Raw genomic sequence first — 22,312 nt, forward strand, 5'->3', positions numbered from 1 at the left:
TTTTTTAAATCTTATCTTTTTTTTTAAACTTGTAATTTTATTTTATTCTATTTCTATGTATTTATTCCATTTTCACACACAGATTTTCAAAAATTTTCCCTACTGTGGGAGGGGGGACACCCCCCTCCCACACCCTCCCCCCTCACTCGCTCCGCTCGCTTGGACTCGGTCGCTACGCTCCCTCGCATACCACCCCAACCCCCCCTTTATAAAAAGCTGGATCCGCCCCTGTGCTGTACATAATTCATAAAAGAAGATTCAGCAGTGATGTATTGACCATGCAAAAAAAGAAAAAAAACTCGGAGGGCCAAACATAATATCGGCATATAGGTAAACCTTTCTCCAAATAGTTGTGAGTAAGCGAAGCGAGTGAGCAAAATATTTGAAATTTATATTACAAAAGGCTAATTTTGTAACGGGCGTATTGGTTTCACCATGAGATTACGAGCTGGGTAATTTTTTTTTGTAGTAAGTTGAGCAAAGCCTTTCTGAAGTGATTTTTGATTGATAAGATATATAGTTAGGCTTTATTTTCTTCTGCGAGAGAATGCAGTGAGCGAGTTTTTTGGAAAAAATCTAATCTGAAGTTGTAAACTTGATTTTTAGCTCATTATGTAGCTAATTACTTTAAAAAGGGCATCCTTGCGAGATGTTACGAGCGCTATATCGGGAGTTCATGTCATATTTCATGTAATCAGATATGAAAATTAACTCCGAGCGGTTTTTGTTATCATGAAAACGATGTGTATCTGACAAAAGAATTAATGCGAACGCGAATTTTTTTTAATATACTGAACAGAAAAGGAACATGTTATAGACTGCAATTATAGTGACTCATGAACAGGATGCATATTTCAACAATCGAATAATACGAGCACAAACGCGAGCCAAAAATTTGTGATATTCCAATCTGAAAACTGGACATTCTGAGCGATTTTGTAACCATGAACAGGATAAGTACCTCATAAAAATTGAAGCGAGCGCAAAGCGAAAGCCCAAAAATTGTGATTCTCTAACCTAAAAATGTATTATGTTTTACTTCAAAAAAGGGTATTTCATCTTAGAAAAGGGACATTTCATTTTGATTATAGGGGCACTGTTATTTTTAAAAAGGGCATTTGTCCATTCAGGGAAATTTTTTCAAGCCCCCATCTGTACGCCAGTGTTTCTATATCACTTTACGTAACTTTATGAAATTCTGATACCATATCCTATCTGACAAATACATATCTTCCTAGCAGAATTTTGAAATTTCTCTGATCGTTGAGCTATATATTTTGTTTTTTTACTTCTTGCCTTCAAGTTGGTTATTTCTTCCTTCCGTCACACACACCCAAATGTCATGGACCTATGGTATACATGCTAAAAATATAAATCTACAATGATTCATTGTAATACCTTTTTTAAATCATTTCTAAATACAAGGGAAAATCCCTTGTATTTAGAGATGATAAAAAAGAGGTATTTGGAACATGCATGGATACCCGTCCTCCCAATAATATTGATTAAAAACAGATATAATACAATTCGCTATCATTCAAAATTGCATGTATCGATCATAAAACATGTTCATACACCATCACACCTAAAAACAAATTAAATATCGTTTCAAAAGCTTAAACACAAGTAAAGTGAAATGCATAAAAGACAATGAAAAGAATATAACATAAAAATCATTTTGTATTTTGACATCATTCTGTATATCAGAAATTCATCTACTAGTCCTATAACATGTTATACATGGGGGGAGCAGGGGCGACAATCCCGATAATATTTCAAGTAGTGAAAAGAATCTTTTAAAAGAGGAAAATGAAGGAGAAGAAAGAAGAGAAAAAGTAAGAGGGAATAAAAAGATAGAAAGGATCAGTCTGGGTATTTGGCTCTATAATGCTACTAAACTATTCAATATAGAGAAAATAAGTGACCTTTTAGGTCGTCTCTTTCCTCCCCAACCCCACCCAAAGCTATCAAGATGTCCAAGCCCCGCCCCTGAATTGTGTAGGTTTGAATAGAGGGGGCTACTTGAAAGTTTTGCTTGTTAAGTGCCGCCTTCTAATATTTAGTTTGATACATTTCAATGTCTATCAATAATCCATCTTCTTCTCTAATTAGTTAATTCATTTGACTGCTTCAACAAATATTCTCAGATAAATCTGGGTCCCGTAACGATTGAGTTACGATTGATCCGATCAATCTCAAGTATATGAAAATCTATCAATGTCGATCATAATTTTTCCTTCAGGAAATTTGCTCAATGTCCTTTGAAAACAAAATGAAGCATACAGAATTGTTAATAAAAAACAGTGAATGTATGAATATACGTCATTTCTAGAAAATATTCTGAACAAACATGTATTTTAGATGTTGACATTGCTGGCTTTCCATAGTTGCAATTGATCGGATCAATCGCAACTCTTTGCAAGATGGGCCCCTGGTATATTTTATTTCCAATTTATATCCAACTGCAAACATTTTGGGATCGAATTCAATTCTCTCATCCATCCCTCTCTCCCCCACCCTCTCCATCTTCATCACAATATCTCTCTCAAATTCCTGTCTACAAGTTTTAATCTCTCTGCATCTCGGGTTGCTTGTCGGTATTAAAGGGGTACTTAACCCTCTGAGCTCAAGTTAATTTCAAAGCAAATTAGTGAAAAATCAACAAAATACGATTCAAAGTGAGGAAGTATACAGAAATTTGAATTGCTAAAAGCCCAAATGTCCCCCACCCTAAAAAATCTTCTCAAATCTCTTTTATTTAAATCTAACCTCTTTGTCCCTTGAGCACTCTTCGGAGTGGATTTGGTGCATTTAAGTCACATTATTGTGATCATCATCATCGTCATCATCATCAATTGTTATTATCTTTATCATCATCAATAATCACTTTTGTAATTATTAACATTGTCATCATCATCATCAATTGTTGTTATCATTATTTAATCATCGTTATCATCATCATCATCATCGTCAATAACTTTTTTATCATTATTTTATTAACATCGTCATCATCATCATCATATAAAAAGTCCATGAAATCTGATCCAGTGAAAATTATTCCCAGGTCTAATTGAACATAACGTATTAAAACCAAACCCTGACATAATTACCCCTTATATTTATTCTCACATTATTTGACCCAATAACCCAACCCCTATCTCAAGCTTATTTCTCCAAACAAATATACGAGCTATGCAAGAGCATACCCAGATCACTGAATAGAACTAAGTAAACATAATTTAGTCACATCCCATTAAGTTTACAAAGTACACATATTGAGGATAAACATCAAAACCAAATAATATCTAAAACTTTGATAGCTTCGTTTATTGCAAAATAAGCGATCTTAAAGTCAACATTGAGACCGATAATAACATTTAACATCAAGTGTATGCAATCAAGAATACAATAGCAAAATATCAATACAATATCGATAAGAGTGCTCCATTGAACAGATTTTCTTTTGTTTAATTTTAAATAAAAATACATCTAATAGTCTTCACTTTCAGACCTCCTTTACCACATGAATACATGTATTAATATTTTATATCCCAAATAAATACCTCTTTGTAATGCATCCTGTAACTACCTCATAAAGTTGTCTAGTCTTGCCTTATTTTGATTCACTTTTATTGTGCGATCAAATATGATGGCGATGCTGTGATTATGTCACTCTCTCCTCCCCCAACCGTTTGGATTATGTGATTAGATATGTTTCTCCCTCCCCTTGGATACCATTGTGAATGCAAGTCAACACGTGGGAAACACTATATTCAGCGGATCCAGGGGGGGGGGGGGGGCACAGGGGGCATGTGCCCCCCCCCTTTTGAGAAGAAAAATTAAAATTTGTAATGTAAAAATGCCATTGAAACCGAAATGTGCCCCCCCCCCCCTTTTGAAATTAAAGACTTTTTTTTTCTTTTCTTTTTTGCTTGTCAAATTTTTTTGGGTACGAAATATCCTTAATTTGTGGTTGAAAACATTTTTTTTTTTTGGCTTCTCAAAATTTTCCTCCAAAAAATTTGCCCCCCCCTTTTTGAAAATCATGGATCCGCCCCTGACTATATTCAAGGGAAAATAATATTGCCTTCAAAGACAGGTGACCCAAATGGAGGGAAGATTACTAGTGATTTGATGGCGTTGTAATTAGTACAGGGTTAAATTGCAATTGGACCCTCAAAATTAACAAATAAATCAATTAACGAGAGAATAACCAATCATCCTGCCCTTTAACAAAAAAAAATCATAAAAAAGATAAAACAAGAAAATAAGTGTGTAGAATATTGAACTTGACAAATAAAGATTATACATAAAAAGAATCATGGGAGAATATAAAATCCTGTTACTTTATAATTGATTAGAATAAGTGAAAAAAAAAGCAATTAAATAAAATAGGTCCAATCAATGAAAAGTGAATAAATTTTTTTAAACTCCACCTACGACACATTCCAGGGCCTTTTTTATTATAAATATCTTAAAATTTATGAAGAGCACAGATTATATATATTTTTGAATCAATTTGAACAAGTAGCACAGCGTGATAAAAAATAATGCTGAATTATATACAGTTGGCATATAAATCATTACTTTGGCATAAGTATTATATACATAGTACATGGACAATTGAAATTATGATTACCAGACTATTTCAACCCCAAAATGTGAATACAAACAATAAACGAACTGAGGACATATGGACTGGAATATTCAACCATGAATAGTAATCTCATAATCTACTATTTCAATAGCTTGTGCATAAATCACAATATTTGATGATCTTTTAAAGAATGGGGCCTGAAATGAAGAAAAGGGAACACATCAAAGATTTTATTGACCCTTTCACTACCAACACCAAACATTTGTTACATTACTAAATATACTATTTCTTTCTTTTTTTTAATCAAAGTTTATTATCCTAGAAATAAATGGAGTCAGTTCAGCCCATCAGTGCATACACTCAAGTGCAAGTTTGTTATGTTTTCTATTATAAAATGGTGATATGGATCCTAATCAAGAGGTTGGCAGAAATTTATCAATTATTTATTTTTTGATGATGAATAGCATTTGTATAGCGCTATTTATCTGTAAAAAAGAATTCAATGGCTAACAAGAAAATTTGCTAACGAATGGTACTAATGACCAGTTCTATTGACTGGCAATGGATTTGAGATGAGGATGGTTATCAAATAAGGATCCATATCACTATATTAAAAAGTACATAAGAAATACACATCACTTTGCTCATGCCGTAGAATTATTAAACACATTAGTTACCTTTGGAATAGTCCAAACACCCTCGGCTATGCCTCAGGCATGTAAGAGCTGTTCCAAAGGTACCTTGTGTGTATAATTCGTACTATTGCCCTCGTAAACGTGTATTATTTGTATATTATGCATCATTACAGCTACATTTATAAACAAAATCAATTTTAATGTGGTAATCATTTTTTATGTGAATTAAAGTAAAAATTATTCAACAATAAACAATCACATATGTCTGATCAGTAGCTTTAGTTGGAGTAAGATAATGCTGGGATAAAAAAACAAAAAAAAGTTATGTGAAACATACATTCTTAAACCATGCCTATTTTTCAATCAGACAGCACACATGGAATGCTAGCAACAATATGTTTATTTCATCGATAAACCGATCAAACATAGATAAAATCAGTACTTCTTTATATCCATTTTATATTCAGATTAAATACATCATACATACAAGATACCTACAGATCTTTGTCCAAAATATGACCAATATTCACATCCAAAATCTCTTAATCTTGTTTTACATTATGTTCATCTCTTTCAATATACACAACAAGGCAGTATAAAAAAAGCTAATTTTATGACGATCTTCCCCTCTTTGTGTTAACGTATGTTACACCATCTTATACAAATTTGCAAAAATATTTACAGCCTCGATAAAAAAAGAAGAAAATCAATATTGGAGAAAGTTGTAGGCACAAGAAGCATTTATAAGACCATTGAGACAACACAACCTTTATATTGATGTTGTTGAATTTTCTTCAGCAAGGAATTCATCCACAGTGTGCTGCACTTGACCCAGGTGAGGTAAATGGGTACCGGCAGGAAGTAATTCCTCAAAAAGCTGTGTGCACCTGAATAGGTAGCCTAGCTTAGCCGGGTAATAATAATAACAGGGCCCGCTGGGAGAATAGTTTTCGGAACTGAAGTGGCTACCCTGGGTAAATATACCGTTATCATTATTACCAGTATTATTATTATTATTGGATACTTTCAAATTTCCAGAATTGTCTTAGTTTTTGTGGAACTAGTTATCTTTTGAATATACTCATCAAGAAAGAGATATAAATGCTAAAAGACGAAGACTTATTCAAGGGTAATAATATCCCAAAATCTTTGAAAGTGCAAATCGACATTAGAAGATAATGTGATATGTGCTATACATGTACAAGAACGAAATACATGTATTATCATTATTACTATAACAACTTTTTTTAAATTTGGAAATTTTAGAGAAACATAGTCTGGTGGGATTAGTCAAACAATTATTAAAACAATTATTAAAGGATTTGATTTATCCGTTCAATAACATAAGCACCATACATGACATGAACATTTTCATGGGTAGGAAATTGAAATCGAAATGCATTTGATGCAAAAGGACAAAACTTATTTCATTCTTTCAGAATGTCAATATTTTTACAGAGTAGCGTGAGCATGTTCACAACCGGAACAAGAATTCTCTCATTGTAAACGATATCTGGAATACATGACAATTGAACAATGTTTTTATTCTGATAATTACGTCAATTTCACTTCTGTAACATTGAACGTAGCAACAAGCGGGACTGCCTTCTGTCTTAATTTAGAAAAGAGGGTGGCAGAGAGAGAATTAGACAACGCTAATTATGGCTTTGATCACTAATGCACGATTGCTGTGATGAGTAGTACAAATCAGATGCAAGGATAAAGAGTTGATCCTGGATGATTGGTGAGATTCAAGTTCTTCCCACTGATCACAAATGATCACCAATAACATCGTATCCTGAAGTCAACATTTTTCTCCCATTTGCATGAGAAATTATTATTTCTTGTTGATAATGCAATGAATATTAATTACAATGGAGATTCTGTGATATCACATATAGTGAGTGGATTGAAGAAGAAGAGAGAGAGAGAGAGAGAGGGAGTGTGAGAGTGAGAAAGGGGGGGGGGCAAAACGTAAAGAGAAAGAGAGAGAGATTCAGCAGAAGAATTTTCCGTCATATCTTCCCTTCCTCTGAGTATAGTACTAGTAATGGTCCATTCTGCTCCTTCAGTTCTGATATCTGTACGACACATTTCAAAACAGAGCGTCCATAACGCGTTGACAATACTGGGAATTCACTATGATGCTACCGGTGGCTCGTAACCGATGTTCCGCGCCTGAAGGAACGTGTGTAGGAAGTCGAACGTCGGCCGCTGGGTGGGCTCGCTCGTCCAGCACCGTCTCATGATGTTATGAATGTCTTTCGGACAGTGCGGCGGTTTGGCTAGATACATCGGCTTGCCGTCCTTTTCAAAGAACTGACCCGTGTTTTCGATCACTTGCTCGTCAGTGAGCCTTGAGTACGGTTGCTCCCGACATAGCATCATCACCTCCCACAGCGTCACACCAAACGCCCATACGTCGGTTTTCGATGTGAACTTGCCCTGCAGAAGTCAAATGGAGAAACAGAATGTGATGAGGGGGTGTCATGGTGTCGTGTTATAAATTGACATGTCTGATGATACATTAAAACAAAAGACAACAAGTGGAGCGCCTCTGGCAGTCTCACCTGCATCGCGCGATTCAATATAGCAGCAGTGCTGACTTTGAAAACTACTATACAATAATTATTCACAAACAAGTGGAATGCCTCCGGCCGTCTCACCTGCATCACGCGATTCAATATAGCAGCAGTGCTGATTTTGAAAACTACTATAACTCGCACAAGATGTTCAGTGATACTTGGTTACTCTTATTTCCACGTTTTATGAACTAGACCAATACACTTATAGAGATATAATGGCAATTCAAAAAATACCCCCAACGTGGCCAAAATTCTTTGACCTTACATGACCTTTGACCTTGATCATGTGACCTGAAACTCGCACAGGATGTTCAGTGATACTTGATTACTATTATGTCCAAGTTTTATGAACTAGACCAACACACTTTCAAATTTATGGCTGTAATTCAACAAATACCCCAATTTGGCCAAAGTTCATTGACCCTAAATGACCTTTGACCTTGATCATGTGACCTGAAACTTGCACAGGATGTTCAGTAATACTTGATTACTATTATGTCCAAGTTTCATGAATCAGATCCATAAACTTTCAAAGTTATGATGGTAATTCAACAGATACCCCCAATTCGGCCAAAGTTCATTGACCCTAAATGACCTTTGACCTTGGTCATGTGACGTGAAACTCATGCAGGATGTTCAGTGATACTTGATTAACCTTATGTATAAGTTTCATGAACTAGGTCCATATATTTTCTAAGTTATTATGACATTTCAAAAACTTAACCTTAGGTTAAGATTTTGATGTTGATTCCCCCAACATGGTCTAAGTTCATTGACCCTAAATGACCTTTGACCTTAGTCATGTGACATGAAACTCAGGCAGGATGTTCAGTAATACTTGATTAACCTTATGGCCAAGTTTCATGAACTAGGTCCATATACTTTCCAAGTTATGCTGTCATTTCAAAAACTTAACCTCAGGTTAAGATTTAGTGTTGACGCCGCCGCCGCCGTCGCCGTCGGAAAAGCGGCGCCTATAGTCTCACTCTGCTATGCAGGTGAGACAAAAACACATATAATGATACAATACTACGTTCATTGACAATAAATGACATTTGACCTTGATCATGCGACCTAAGACTTGTCAGTGATACTTGATTACCCCTATATCCACATTTTATAAACTATATCTATAAACTTTGAAAGTTATGACAGCAATCTAATAATTACCTCCAAAATGGCCAAAGTTCAATTACCTTAAATGACCTTTGACTTTGGTCATGTGACCTGAAACTCGCACAGGATATTCAATGATACTTGATTACTCTTATGTCCATGCTTCATGAATCAGATCCATAAACTTTCAAAGTTATGATGGTAATTCAACAAATACCCACAACTTGGCCAAAGTTCGTTAACCTTAAATGACCTTTGACCTTGATAATGTGACCTGAAACTCGCACAGGATATTTAGTGATACTTGATTACTCTTATGTCCAAGTTTCATGAATCACATCCATAAACTTTCAATGTTATGATGGTAATTCAACAGATACCCCCAACATGGCCAAAGTTCATTGACCTTTGACCTTGGTCATGTGACCTGAAACTCGCACAGGATGTTCAATGATACTTGATTATTATCATGTTTAAGTTTCATGAATCAGATCCATAAACTTTCAAAGTTATGATGGTAATTCAACAAATATCCCCAACTTGGACAAAGTTCGTTGACCTTAAATGACCTTTGACCTTGATCATGTGACCTGAAAATCGCGCAGGATGTTCAATGATACTTGATTATTATTATGTCCAAGTTTCATGAATCAGATCCATAAACTTTCAAAGTTATGATGGTAATTCAACAAATACCCCCAACTTGGACAAAGTTCGTTGACCTTAAATGACCTTTGACCTTGATCATGTAACCTGAAACTCGCACAGGATTTTCAGTGATACTTGATTACTCTTATGTCCAAGTTTCATGAATCAGATCTATAAACTTTCAAAAGTTATGATGGTAATTCAACAGATACCCCCAACTTGGACAAAGTTCATTGACCCTAAATGACCTTTGACCTTGGTCATGTGACTTGAAACTCAGGCAGGATGTTCAGTTATACTTGATCAACCTTATTTCCAAGTTTTATGAACTAGGTCCATATATTTTTTAAGTTATGATGACATTTGAAAAACTTAACCTTAGGTTAAGATTTTGATGTTGATCCCCCAACATGGTCTAAGTTCATTGACCCTAAATGACCTTTGACCTTGGTCATGTGACCCAAAACTCAGGCAGGATGTTCAGTAATACTTGATTAACGTTATGGCTAAGTTTAATGACTAGGTCCATATACTTTTTAAGTTATGCTGTCATTTCAAAAACTTAACCTTTGGTTAAGATTCTGTGTTGACGCTGCCGCCGGAAAAGCGGCGGCGCCTATAGTCTCACTCTGCTTTGCAGATGAGACAAAAACCATTTTCAATTTTCTGAGAGAATGACAATTTTATGGACTTTGTATCGCATGACATATGGTGGAGTAACCATAGGCTGCCACAGGTAACAAATCATACTAACATTGGTACCTTCGAGGTTGGGTTTCCAAAAACACCCAAAATTTAGGGGAAAAAAGGAAATCATGCACCCACCTCAATTCTATGGATGAAGGTCTAACAGACAGCAGAATCCTGACATTGAGGCAGTAGCCAGACCCTCAAAAGGGGGAAAAAGGCCACGTTCGTTCACTCGCTTTCAAAAATTGCAAACAAACATGACAAAACTGGCCGATCGATATACCGAGGGTGCATGCGCAAATTTAGCCAAGTCTTTGCGTATGCGCCATCGGTATATCGATCGGCCAGTTTTGTTTGCAATTTTGAAAGCGAGTGAACGAACGCAGCCTTTTCCCCCCTTTATTGTTTCTGCTGTCCGTTAGACCTTCATCCAAAGAATTGAGATGGGTGCATTATTTTTTTTTCTTCAATTTTTGGTGTTTTTGGTACCCCAACCTCGAAGGTACCCACGTTAGCATTTGTTAGCTGTGGCAGCCTATGGTTAGCTTCTGGGCTCCAGCCCGCTTTGCGGAGCTCTCTGGGTTAATGGTGGAACTGTTTGCACATGTCACAAAATCAAAACTATAAAAAAAAATCATTTGCTTTTCTTTGACCAAATTTTCCAAAAACTTCACCAATATTTTTCAGTTATTTTACAGCTTTTATTAAAATCAACTTTACTTTTGGGTGATCTTTCCCTTTAAAGATGTCGGCTAACTTACCAATAATATACTCTCCCACGCCATCCACCTAATAGGCAGAACGGCCCTCCCTTCAATCCTGTAGTAATTGGATGAATATAAATTCCGACTCATGCCGAAGTCGGCGATGCGTATCGTGTAAGATTTCCCGACGAGGCAATTGCGGGTGGCAAGGTCTCTATGTACAAAGTTCATATTTGAGAGGTATTTCATACCGGAGGCTATCTGCGTGGCCATGTAGACGAGAGCACCGACACTGGAGACAAAATGAATAAATGAGTACAAAGTTCACAAATGAGCAGGAATATAATTCACTTTTGAAATCTTACAGGTGATATCAGCGGCTATGGAATGTGTTGTGTGACTTTGCTTTCAGAGCAAAACAATCATTCAATGCAGTTAATAATAACCACTCAAAAGCATCACACTCAGGTTTAAAAAGTTAGATTTTTCTACTTAAATATGTGTATCTTCAAAATGTTATAGTTAGAAAATGCACATAATGGTAATGTTTCTTCTTTTTCTTTTTAGAAAGGGCAATTTCCCTTACGAGATTGTTTTGTTTTTTTTCTTTCCAATAATGAAAAACATAATGTAACTTAATGCTTTCATAGCATCTTTAATGAAAAGGAGTCCATCTTTCTTGCATAAATGATCTAAACAAGACCTTCACTGATTTGAAATATGAAATAAAATAAAATATAGTATTTTACTAAAATGTACATTTACCTGTATGCCGGTAAACATGTATATGAACCTTGACTTACCTTATTGATCTTGGATTAGCATTGGATAGGTTAGCGTTGCAGTTATTGAGGCCAACCTGGAACCCTTCCCTCTCGTAAAGAAACTGATTGAGGTCCCCGTTCTCCATATATTCCACAATCATACAGTATGGTTCATCCTCCGTGCACGCGGCTAGGAGACGGACGATGTTGGGATCACGGAGCTGCGACATGATCTTCATCTCTTTCATGAAGTCCGCTCTGTTAAAGGGAAATGTAAATTATGTTAGGGAATACTTTTTCAGTCCAATTACTGGGGGATCGAAGCACTGCAGTATAATAGTACATACATGTATTGGCCTGTATTCAGAAATCTGGTTTAACTTTTATAGGTCATGTTCAACCCTCTATGCTAAATTTATGGGAGACCAAAAATGTCAAAATCTTGTTAACACTGGATGTTTCTATAATATACAAATAATCCAGGCTTCACCCCTCGGGGGAAAAATAGCAATTTTGCCAGCACAACCGAGGAAGAATAATTCCCTCTATACTTTCGAAAAAAAAAGGCCTGGTATATTTGTTTTATATCCTACATTTAATAAGCTAGAACAATAGATCTTGATAATCTAGTTCTTTTAATTGTAGTTCATCCATTTTTAATCTGAACCAAAATATAACGCACTGCGTTGACTGACCTACTTTTCCTGAAGCCAACCGATTAGCGGAACGCGAATTTGGTCCTGCGCGCGATGCACAGTGACGTCAATGATGGAATAGTGCACTGTTCCATAATTGACGTCATGAAATAGTCAATTTTCTTCTGTGGGCGTTTCATTTTCAACATCATCACAAAATAGTGGAAATATGTTTGGTCACATGATGCTTTTTAAACCAATCAGCATACAGGATTTAATTTATGTAGGATATAATCTTCACTGTGCTCTTTCACCATGCAATAATGGAAAAGAGAACTATTTCAGTTATTATTCCCCGACAGTTATGAATGATCTGAGTGACAGATAAGCTGATAAATTGAACATTTACTGTTAGAGATTTGTGTAACAATTGGCTTTCCATAGTTAAAACACAACTTTTACCACAGATAAACTAAATCCAAATTCAGAATACTGGGCTATATTTATTTATTTATTTATTTATTTGGTATTATTTATACAGGGTAACCCCATCAGTAGTCAAATACTGTTGTACTTGGGGGCCCTGTATAACACAAAACAAAACAAAATACAAGCATATATACAATACAAATGGAAAATTCAAATCCTGAACATAAACAGATGGAAATTTCAAGTATAAATCTAATAACAGAAAATTGTGTGTGTAATTGAGAACAATAATTTAACCCAGAGCTACAAGTAGAATGTTTCAAAAATTGATAATGTTTGGTTAGAGATATAATATTTTACAAAGAATCAACTAACATGTATCAAGATATCTTAGATAAAAGAATACATATAAAAACTACAACATAGGCATACATTTGAATTTGAAAGTCAAATCCTTTAGGACCAAAAGACTGTTTAGTTTCATTGTTAAAAAAATAAACGAGGGGGGGGGGGAGAAGCAAAACACTGTTCTTCTATCAACCTTACTCGAGCATTAAATGTATCTCACAACTGGACAGTAGAGTATACTGCCAATCCACAAAAAGGGGGATATTCACCAGTTTACAAGCAAGACTTGTTTGTCAGTACCGGTACTTCTCAATATGGCAAAGCCATTAGCAACACGTTTCTTGAATTAAGCCTTCCAAATTAGATCAGTGGGACCGAAATCTGATCAAACTTGCCATTACAAGGTGGAAATTGACCAAATGAGTGAATTTTATGTATATTTTCATAGAATTTAAGAAGTTTTGCAGATTTTTTTTCTGCGGTATTCTGTCTACCAATCAAGAACCCCCCCTACAAGAACAAACAGCTACATGTACTGCAAAGTATATATATCTATTCACACCATATATATGACAGGCCAAAATTGAAGACCTCTGATGGGTAAGAAATACATGAAACATGCATGATTGAATTATCATCAAATGATTGGCTTAAATCAGTCATGTGACCGATGAGTTATTGTGCATGTAGCTTACTGGAAAATTTACAAAAGCCTGGTAAATTGACCAAAATCCACATCAATACCAAACATGTTATACAACGAATGCCTAATTAGTGAGCAGTAGTGTTAAAATCACCTTTGCACAGTATTTCACATTGCTGTCCAAGTATGTGCAGCCTATAAATGTACATTTGGCAAAAGGAACAAATAAAACAAACCCAGTTTATTCAGGCCATGAAAATCTGGTTTGCCAGTCTCTGGACTGAATTCACATGGATTTCATAAACTTGAACTATTACCAGTTTTCCACGCATTTCCGCTTTAACATTTTTTTGTACATGCATTCAGGATGCATTCATGCAACATGTTTTTCCCCTAGAATCAAGCTTCCAAAATGATTCTTCTTAAAAAGAATAAAACCCATGGTTACATAGATGTAAATGGAAGCATAAAGTTCCTGGAAAGTGCTCTACGTTAGCTATGAAGAAACAAGTATATCTAGTAAGAATATATATTTATTTATGAAGGAGAATACAGAAAGTACAGATTGTTACAATGTGATGATTTTTGAAGCCTTATACTGTCAAAATTATAATTTCCAGATTCACATTAATGAAGCATTCTTAGTCACATTTATAATGGTACTGCCTTGCAGTGTCAGGGTTCCACAAGTTAAGATTCTTTACATGTGGTCAAACTTTGCAGAATTATCCTTGACAACAAAAAAATATGAACACTCCTATGGGCATTGACAAAACCCAAACATGAATTAGTATTTACGTTTGTGTTTTCAAGCTAAATATTTGTATGAACACAGACCAAATCACAGGAACATGTGTGCATCGGAACCAGAGCCTCAAAACTTCCTGAAGGTCTGTTGAAGAAGTCATGTTACCCACAAATGTACCACCTACCACCAGGGATGGCAATACAGGAAAGGAGGGGGGGGGGGGGCAGGGGGTGTCTGCCCCTATCATTTTCAAAGAGTACAAAAATACATGAGGAGAAAAAGAAGAAAAGAGGAAGAAATATGAAAAAAAGTGTCAAAAAGAGAAGTCTAGGTCATGTGTTTCTATATAGTGCCTCTTATTCCATTGATAAAAAACATGATGTTTTAGGTCATCCCCCCCCCTTCCACACCTCCACCATCAAGATACCTTGGATCCGCCCCTGTCTACCAAACATGAACCGATACATCACATAGCATCCTCCTGTATCAAGGGGTTCACAATGTTGCCCTGTGTTCTTGGGAACCTGGTGTACCAATTCCATTCACATTTGAGCATTTTCACACCAATCAAGTAATTGGTCGGCTGTCACATGGTATAGCAATCAGCCGTTGAGAGGGACTTGTTGTCATTCCGCAGGATCCTGGATTGATTTGGGGAGTGGAATGACATCCATTTGTCTGGGAGAGGAACGGTCTGGTGTCTACGAGGGCCCATCTCCATCAGACCGCCCTGGAATTATCCTGCAGTTCCTCGGTGGTCCGTCTTACAAATAGTTGCGATAGATTGAAATCAATTGATCCAACGTAATTCGAGTTTGATTTGAATCAATTACAACTCTTTGTAAGATGGGGCTCTGGGCCAAACTAGGATTAGACCATGTGGGATTAGACCAATTTAGGATTAGACCATGTGGGATTAGACCAAATGGAAAGTAGACAAATCAGGTGCAGACCGATTGGCAATATACCAGATAACCAGGGAAAAATCTTGAGATGGAGCAAACTCAGACTAATGAAGAACTACCAGTATACAGAGGGGTAGGGAGATGGACCTAATTGGCTGGTGACCTCTTGTAGACCTTTGGATCTGGTTATGTCTACAGCAAGTCAACATCGTGGTTAACAACAGATTGACAGCTACCTTTATCAAGACAGCTAGACAACTAGGACAAGAGCAAATTCTACATCTCTGAATCTGGTTTATATTTACAGTAAGTCAGCACCTTGGTTGAGAACAAGATTGACAGTATTTTAAAGAAAGATCAACATTGTTTCTCTCCGACTCTGGAGTCACTTTTCACTCCTTTTCATTAATCTCTCTTCCTTCTCTTTATTCTTCCTTCGTATTGCTATTTCTCTCATCACCCGTCTCTCGGTATTATATGTAGAATACGTAGCATATGTAGATGTAGTATATGTACATGTAGTATAATTATATAGCATACCTAGTAAATGTAGTATATGAAGTGTATGAGACTCGGTATGTAGTTGATGTTGGTCTTTTTCTCTCCTGGAGAATGAAGATTAATATCTCCCCCCCCCCTGGGTCTTATTCTCTTTCTCGTCCTATGTAAATGCATTAGATTAGTTTTAATTGTTTAATGTACAACTTATTTGTGTGTGTTCATTTGTTGATAAGACATTATTTGAGTAATTATTTCATACACAAATATGTATATCCGTCTTTAAACCATCTCTTTTCGTTGTGTTTTATTGTGTATCACTGTCGACAAAATCCTTACAAATACTAGCAAAACTCTTCAACCTTCCTCAGAAATCTGTATCAACATTATTCAACCCACCTGGCATTTTTGGAGGCATCTTTTCTGAGCATTTTCACAGCGACCAGAGTTCTTTCTCCCTTGTTTTTATTTTCAAATGGAAATCCATTCCCAATGTAATCTTGGATATCCTCAGCTTCACATAGATGAACCTGCATAGAAGATAAATAAAGTTAACTCATGTATGACATTGTGCTAACCACTTTGACAGTTTTTTGTCTTTTATAATGATATTAATAATATTAATGGTATAATGATAACATTTGCTCCCTTTCACTTGAGTGCCTTGATCATTTCTAACACATGGTAAACCGTAAACCTTCTCCACGTTAAGATGGATATGGTGGCTAACAAATTGCATTTAATTATCACTATTATTAAAAAAAAAAATATTCTGCTTTTTATAAACCACTTATACATTAGGAGTGCATTCCATCAATTTGTCATCTGATAAGTTCTCTGATCAGACGGATGACAAATTTCTTGTTTTCTATTTGCTGAGAAGCACTGTTACAATGGTAACTGTCGGATAAAAGAACACTTAGTTGGGTAAAACATCCAACAAGCCCTTTTATAAACTGCTCCCCTGAATGTTTCTAATCATTTACATTAATTATTACCCTATTCATTGGATCCTGGCTTGCCCAGACACAATATATGTACTTTCTCCACTCCCTGGGGAGCAGTCCAACAAGTATTTCCAAACTCATTTGCTGCGCACACTTCATAGGCTTTCACATGGCCGGTACCCTTTTAACACTGGAGAGTGGCAAAGAGTGACGTCTCGTCAAAGAACGCTGGGTCTCGATACAATTAAAAAACACAACCTTTGATTTCACAGCAACCCCTCCCCCACCCCTGGTTGTATAGGAAAGGGCCCCAGGCTTAAAACCCAGTCAGGGCAGTAGGATTTTTCCCACATTCCTTTTTTCTCTGATTATTTTCAATTTGTGATGTTAAGTGACTAAAAACTACAAGAAACCTACCTCGCCAAACATTCCCTCTCCGAGTAACTCTAAGAAGTTGAGCTGTGACCTCGGATATTCTGGGCAAGGCAATCGACTATTGTTGAGCTTCTCCATGCACTGAGATGGCACTCCATATATTGTATTTCCTGACACCCCCTGTGATTAAAAAAAAAAGAAAACAGTTATTGCTTAAAATGATTAAATGATACTCCATGCACTGTAATGGCACTCCATATATTGTACTTACTGACACCTCCTATGATTTTAGAAGAGATATTTATTGCTAAAAATAATATGATTCTCCATGCACTGCGATGACACTCCATATATTTTATGTCCTGAAACCCTAACATAAAAAAAAAACAATAGTTGCTGCTTAAAGTAATAATATGATTGACCATGCTCTCAGATGGCACTCCATAACTGTATTGCCTCTATCACCTCATACCGATTCTGATTCAAAAAAATATATGAATAAAACATGAACTAATGCAAAATGTTCTTATTTCAATCATTTTGGAATGTTTATTGTTTCCAATTAGCATGCTAATGAGCCAACTGCGATGTTCAATTTCATTTTAACAACAGAATTCAATACCTTTTGCACTGAATTAAATGGAAAAAGGAGACTAAAACTGGATTTTCACGATTACATATTTTACATTTAAGATTTGATATTTTACCAAACAAATATTTTTTATATTTAACCTGTAATTTTATTTGACAATGAATTCAAACTTTGAAATGAATGTTGAGCTCTATCCAAACTGAATACAGGCTCTGATTTTCATTTCAAAGTCAGCTTATTTTCCACAAAGCAGTAAAAGACAAAAACAAAGAAGAACAGTGGAGGGGGGGGGAAGGAAGATATTCTATCTACACATATTTTACCTGTATATTGATAAGATCTGTTTCAGCATAATGTTGCAGCATATGCTTGTCTTTATATGTACAGGTGGGATTCTCAGGCTCTGCATATATTCTTGAAGAATCAGACACTAAAAGAAAAAAAGAACGAAAGTGTTCAAAAATAATAAAATACATTGTTTTACTAAGAAACCGCCCTAACGTCAAAGACAGTATAGAGACAGGCATCAAAGAGCGTGTCTTTTTGTAGGGCCCTGGAACATAAGAGTTTAGTGTTTGATCGTAGGGAAGAATTTACAATCGAATTCACCGATTATTATCTGAATTCAATCATCCAGATCAACGGTCCGATCAATTGCTACACTTTGTGTACCACAGCCTGAAACATGAGATCATTACACCAGCATCTTCTAAAGATCTCTAAAATACAAGTAGCTTCTGGTAAAAAGGTCTTTTGCAGTTGAATAAACTTTTCTTTGGAATAAATTATCAATGGATTGAGGATAAAAAAAACTTTAAACCTTCATTTCCAAACTGAATCTTTGTGAATAACAATTTTTTGCACTATGACAAATATCCAAATTCTCTTATTCTGTCTTTTTTTCATGTTTTCCACAGAATAGAATATTTCTAAACCGCATCATTACCATTATTACTACTACAGTGTATAATGAAAACAACTAAAAAAGTTCATGTAGAAGTGTTCCAATTATAAAATTCATAAGTATATGACAAAAAACTTTAATATTTCAGGATGCATATGACTTTTCTTTGAACAAGTTTTTATAATTTCTTGGCCCCGTTGCATAAAAGTAACCATTATGGTAACTTTGCTATCCAATGGTAACTGCCATGGAATCCTTGATTTTGATTGGCTGTTGATCATCGTTATCATGGTAGTTACCATTGATTGGCAAAGTTACCATAAGGGTAACTTTTATGCAACGGAGCCCTGATATCTCAAAATTGAAACTTTGAATATCTCTAAATCTACTTTCTTCATTGTGATGTTTCTCATTTTCTGATTTTATCAGAACAAACTTGATATAAGGTTGGAATTTCCTTTCAGAAATTGTATAATCAATAAAGAAAAAGAAAGAAAATCTCACTATTATCCAGTTCGTCTTCACTTTCCGCCATCATATTATCAATCACATGGTACTGCGGCTCATCGTCTGGATGCGTGATCTGGTAGGTTGGGTTGGAACGCCGACTCGGTACCGTCGTCATCGTCGCGATCGTGGGGCAGTTGTTGATAGTGGCCCCGCCCCCGTTGCAGTTGGCTTCGAAGGCAAGGGTTGGGAGGCGGTGCTTGAGTTTGATGTACTTGCGTCGGTAGAGGAAGAGGAGGAGTGCGAACACGAGGACGAGGAGGAGAAGGACGGTGACAACGACGCTGATGACAGTACCGATCGGTGAACCATTGGTAGGTGTGTGGGATACTCCTCCTGTCGTAAAAAAATAAAGTATAGGAATTATGATATAAGACTTGATTCCTCACTGCACAATCGCATCTTTTGGAACCTACATGTACAGGTATTGTGATTCGATGAAGAGTTTCCTTATTGTCAAATCTGAAGAAATTGAAACATTCTATATAATTCACATTTAATTAAATTTAAAGAAATAGTGAGCGAGCACTGACATCACTTGCATATGACGCGTGCTTTGCATAACTGTTTTGTGAACTTTATAAAAAAAAATAAGCGATGTCAGACAATATCATTTCTCATTTCACATCAAATTTCTATGAAAACTTTAGCAATATGCTAGTTTGAGTTTTCTCTTTCTATCTAAAATTTTCAACTTCTGTTGGGATGGACAAGACATTTTAAGGCGAAATTATCTCACCTTCACTTAGCTTTGTTGAGCTAATAAGATTTGGTTTCTGCGTTCCGTTACCAGTCTGTGGCACGACATGGTCAGCATCTGTAGTGGACACTGTGGTGTGGTCAGCAGGACCTGACACGATACAGAGTGGACAAATCCTATTTGATTACATGTTAAACCATGCTAAAGCTTACATATCAAAATCAGTCTCATGTGAATATCTTTAGCACTCAAATGAAGCTGGTATAGAGTTACAGGGGAAGTTCGACCTTGACAAAAAAGTTTGTTGTAAACATACCAGAAAAAAGATCGAAATGAAAAAAAATATATTGAAGGATTGAGGAAAATCCATCAAAGATTAAGAAAGTTATTAGAGGTTTGAGTTTTTGATAATGTTACGTTATATACATGTACAAGCAGCTGCCCCATTTGTTATGTAATATTTAAAATGCATAAATATAAATTTGTTAATGGTTCATTATGACTACAATTTTTCTTCTTTTCAGGAGCACGTACAAAATAATTTGTATGTTGTAAAAACAATTTTCAATTCTATGAGAAAACATCATTTTATTTGTTTGTTTTTTACATGGGAAGCTGCTCGCATATGACGTCACAAATAAAAAAAAATTAGAATTCTAATAACATTTCAAATCTTTGATGGATTTCCTTCAAACCTTCAATATCTTTAAAATCATTTTCCTGCCATTTTGACCATAAACTTTTTGTCAATGTGAACTTTCCCTTTAAAACTGTGTGAGCAGCCACTTCTCTCTATAGCAGCCACCTGCCTGAGATGACCATTAAAACTGCTTCACAAGGAATCTGTGTGTGAATATGAACCTGTCTAGAAAGACCATGGGCCCGTTGCATAAAACTTTTTACCTGAGAAAACTCAGATTGTTTTTACCAGAGTTTTTGCCCTGTGTTAAAGTCAATGGCAGAACTCAGACTAACCTTAGTTTTCAGTTTTTACCAGAGTTTTCTCAGGTAAAACGTTTTATGCAACAGGCCACATATGTAACCAGTCACCCCAAAACCAACTATAAGTTGCCAAGGAAGGCTCTCTGTGAATCTATAACAATAATTTGCTTTTCAAAAAGAAAAACTGAGAAAATTAGGTTATCTGAAAGAGTCATTCTTCTTCTTCATACTGTCAAAAATTTGAAGTGGTGAAGTTAAATAAGACAAAATCAGGAGTGTTCAACACTCTTTTTTTACAGGACTGCTTGGAAGTTTGACAAAGATGGCAGTATGCACATTCCATGAATGAGTGAGCCCAAAACTTCAAACATTTTTGCTCCTGATAGTCTCACTAAATTTCTTATACATTCAATCAAATACATGTGTGTGTTATTCTTGATCAGTTTTGACAAGTTATACATCATTTCAAAGCTTAGTCTGTGCTTCTATAAGCTCACAATAAAAATCTCAGAATTCATTTTGCATGACTTATTGTTGGTTTGGGGATTGGCCTTGGCAGGTCACTATCAACAGGTTTTCATGTAATTAATTTTTGACATACTGTCTCTTATAACTACAATAGTTTCATCAACTGAACGTATATAATTCATTCTTAAAAACCATATCACTGATATTAAGTGACAGATTGTTAATACAGCATTGATACAATTATCTAACTTGACTACAGCCATTGACACATTGCACATGAATGGGAATTTAAAGACTTTTGCCATTCATACGGCACATCTAGATATCAATAATTGTACAATAAATGTCAGCGAGCTGACAGCAACTATGCCATGAACTTGGCATGCTATTCCCAGGGAGATATTGACTGAAAAACGAAAGTTGGCACAAGGAATCCACAATGAAAGATATCAATGGAAAGGGAAACCTAAGGAGTGTTTTCATGAAGCAAATGTTTAGTGATTTTCACTGACAAATTTGCTGTGAGCCAATCAGAAGCAAGGATTTCAGTAGCTTATAACAGTTGTCAATCATTTTCACTGACATTTTGTTTCATGAAATGCTCTCAAAATAACCGAATGGATCTACATGTATAGTGTAACACTGACAGTAAAATAACAGGTGGAATGGGTTCGATAATCATATTAAAGGAGAATATCTTTGCAATTGAATAATTCATTTCCTGATCATTTCCGTAATGAAAATATACATACTTATCCGATTGCCAAATTAATATTTCATTTTCTTCTTCAGAACAATTTCCTTTCAGGATATAAGTATGAGGCCCTGAGTGATCTATTGTTTATAGGGTGATATTACTTGAAATAGTATATTTTTATGATTTACCAGTTCAGTGGGGGAGGGGATGGGCAAGTATATAAGGAGGGAGAGAG

At 35.7% G+C, this 22,312-nt stretch overlaps 1 protein-coding gene across 1 annotated transcript in view; it reads right to left on the bottom strand.

Annotated features, from left to right (window-relative positions):
• Positions 1-3,306: 3,306 nt before the first annotated feature.
• The window catches only part of LOC129277830 (discoidin domain-containing receptor 2-like), a 37,523-nt gene continuing 18,517 nt past the window's right edge, over positions 3,307-22,312 (bottom strand). Inside the window, exons 7-14 of the mRNA XM_054914007.2 lie at positions 20,010-20,120; positions 19,268-19,606; positions 18,183-18,289; positions 17,310-17,447; positions 16,345-16,475; positions 11,779-11,997; positions 11,033-11,267; positions 3,307-7,677 (exon numbers count right to left, since the gene is read on the bottom strand). Coding sequence (XP_054769982.2) covers positions 7,372-7,677; positions 11,033-11,267; positions 11,779-11,997; positions 16,345-16,475; positions 17,310-17,447; positions 18,183-18,289; positions 19,268-19,606; positions 20,010-20,120 — 1,586 coding nt within the window. The 3' untranslated portion in view covers positions 3,307-7,371. The remainder of the gene's footprint in view (positions 7,678-11,032; positions 11,268-11,778; positions 11,998-16,344; positions 16,476-17,309; positions 17,448-18,182; positions 18,290-19,267; positions 19,607-20,009; positions 20,121-22,312) is intronic.

The sequence above is a fragment of the Lytechinus pictus genome, chromosome 15 (genome assembly GCF_037042905.1).
Source record: "Lytechinus pictus isolate F3 Inbred chromosome 15, Lp3.0, whole genome shotgun sequence".
NCBI lineage: Eukaryota > Metazoa > Echinodermata > Echinoidea > Temnopleuroida > Toxopneustidae > Lytechinus > Lytechinus pictus.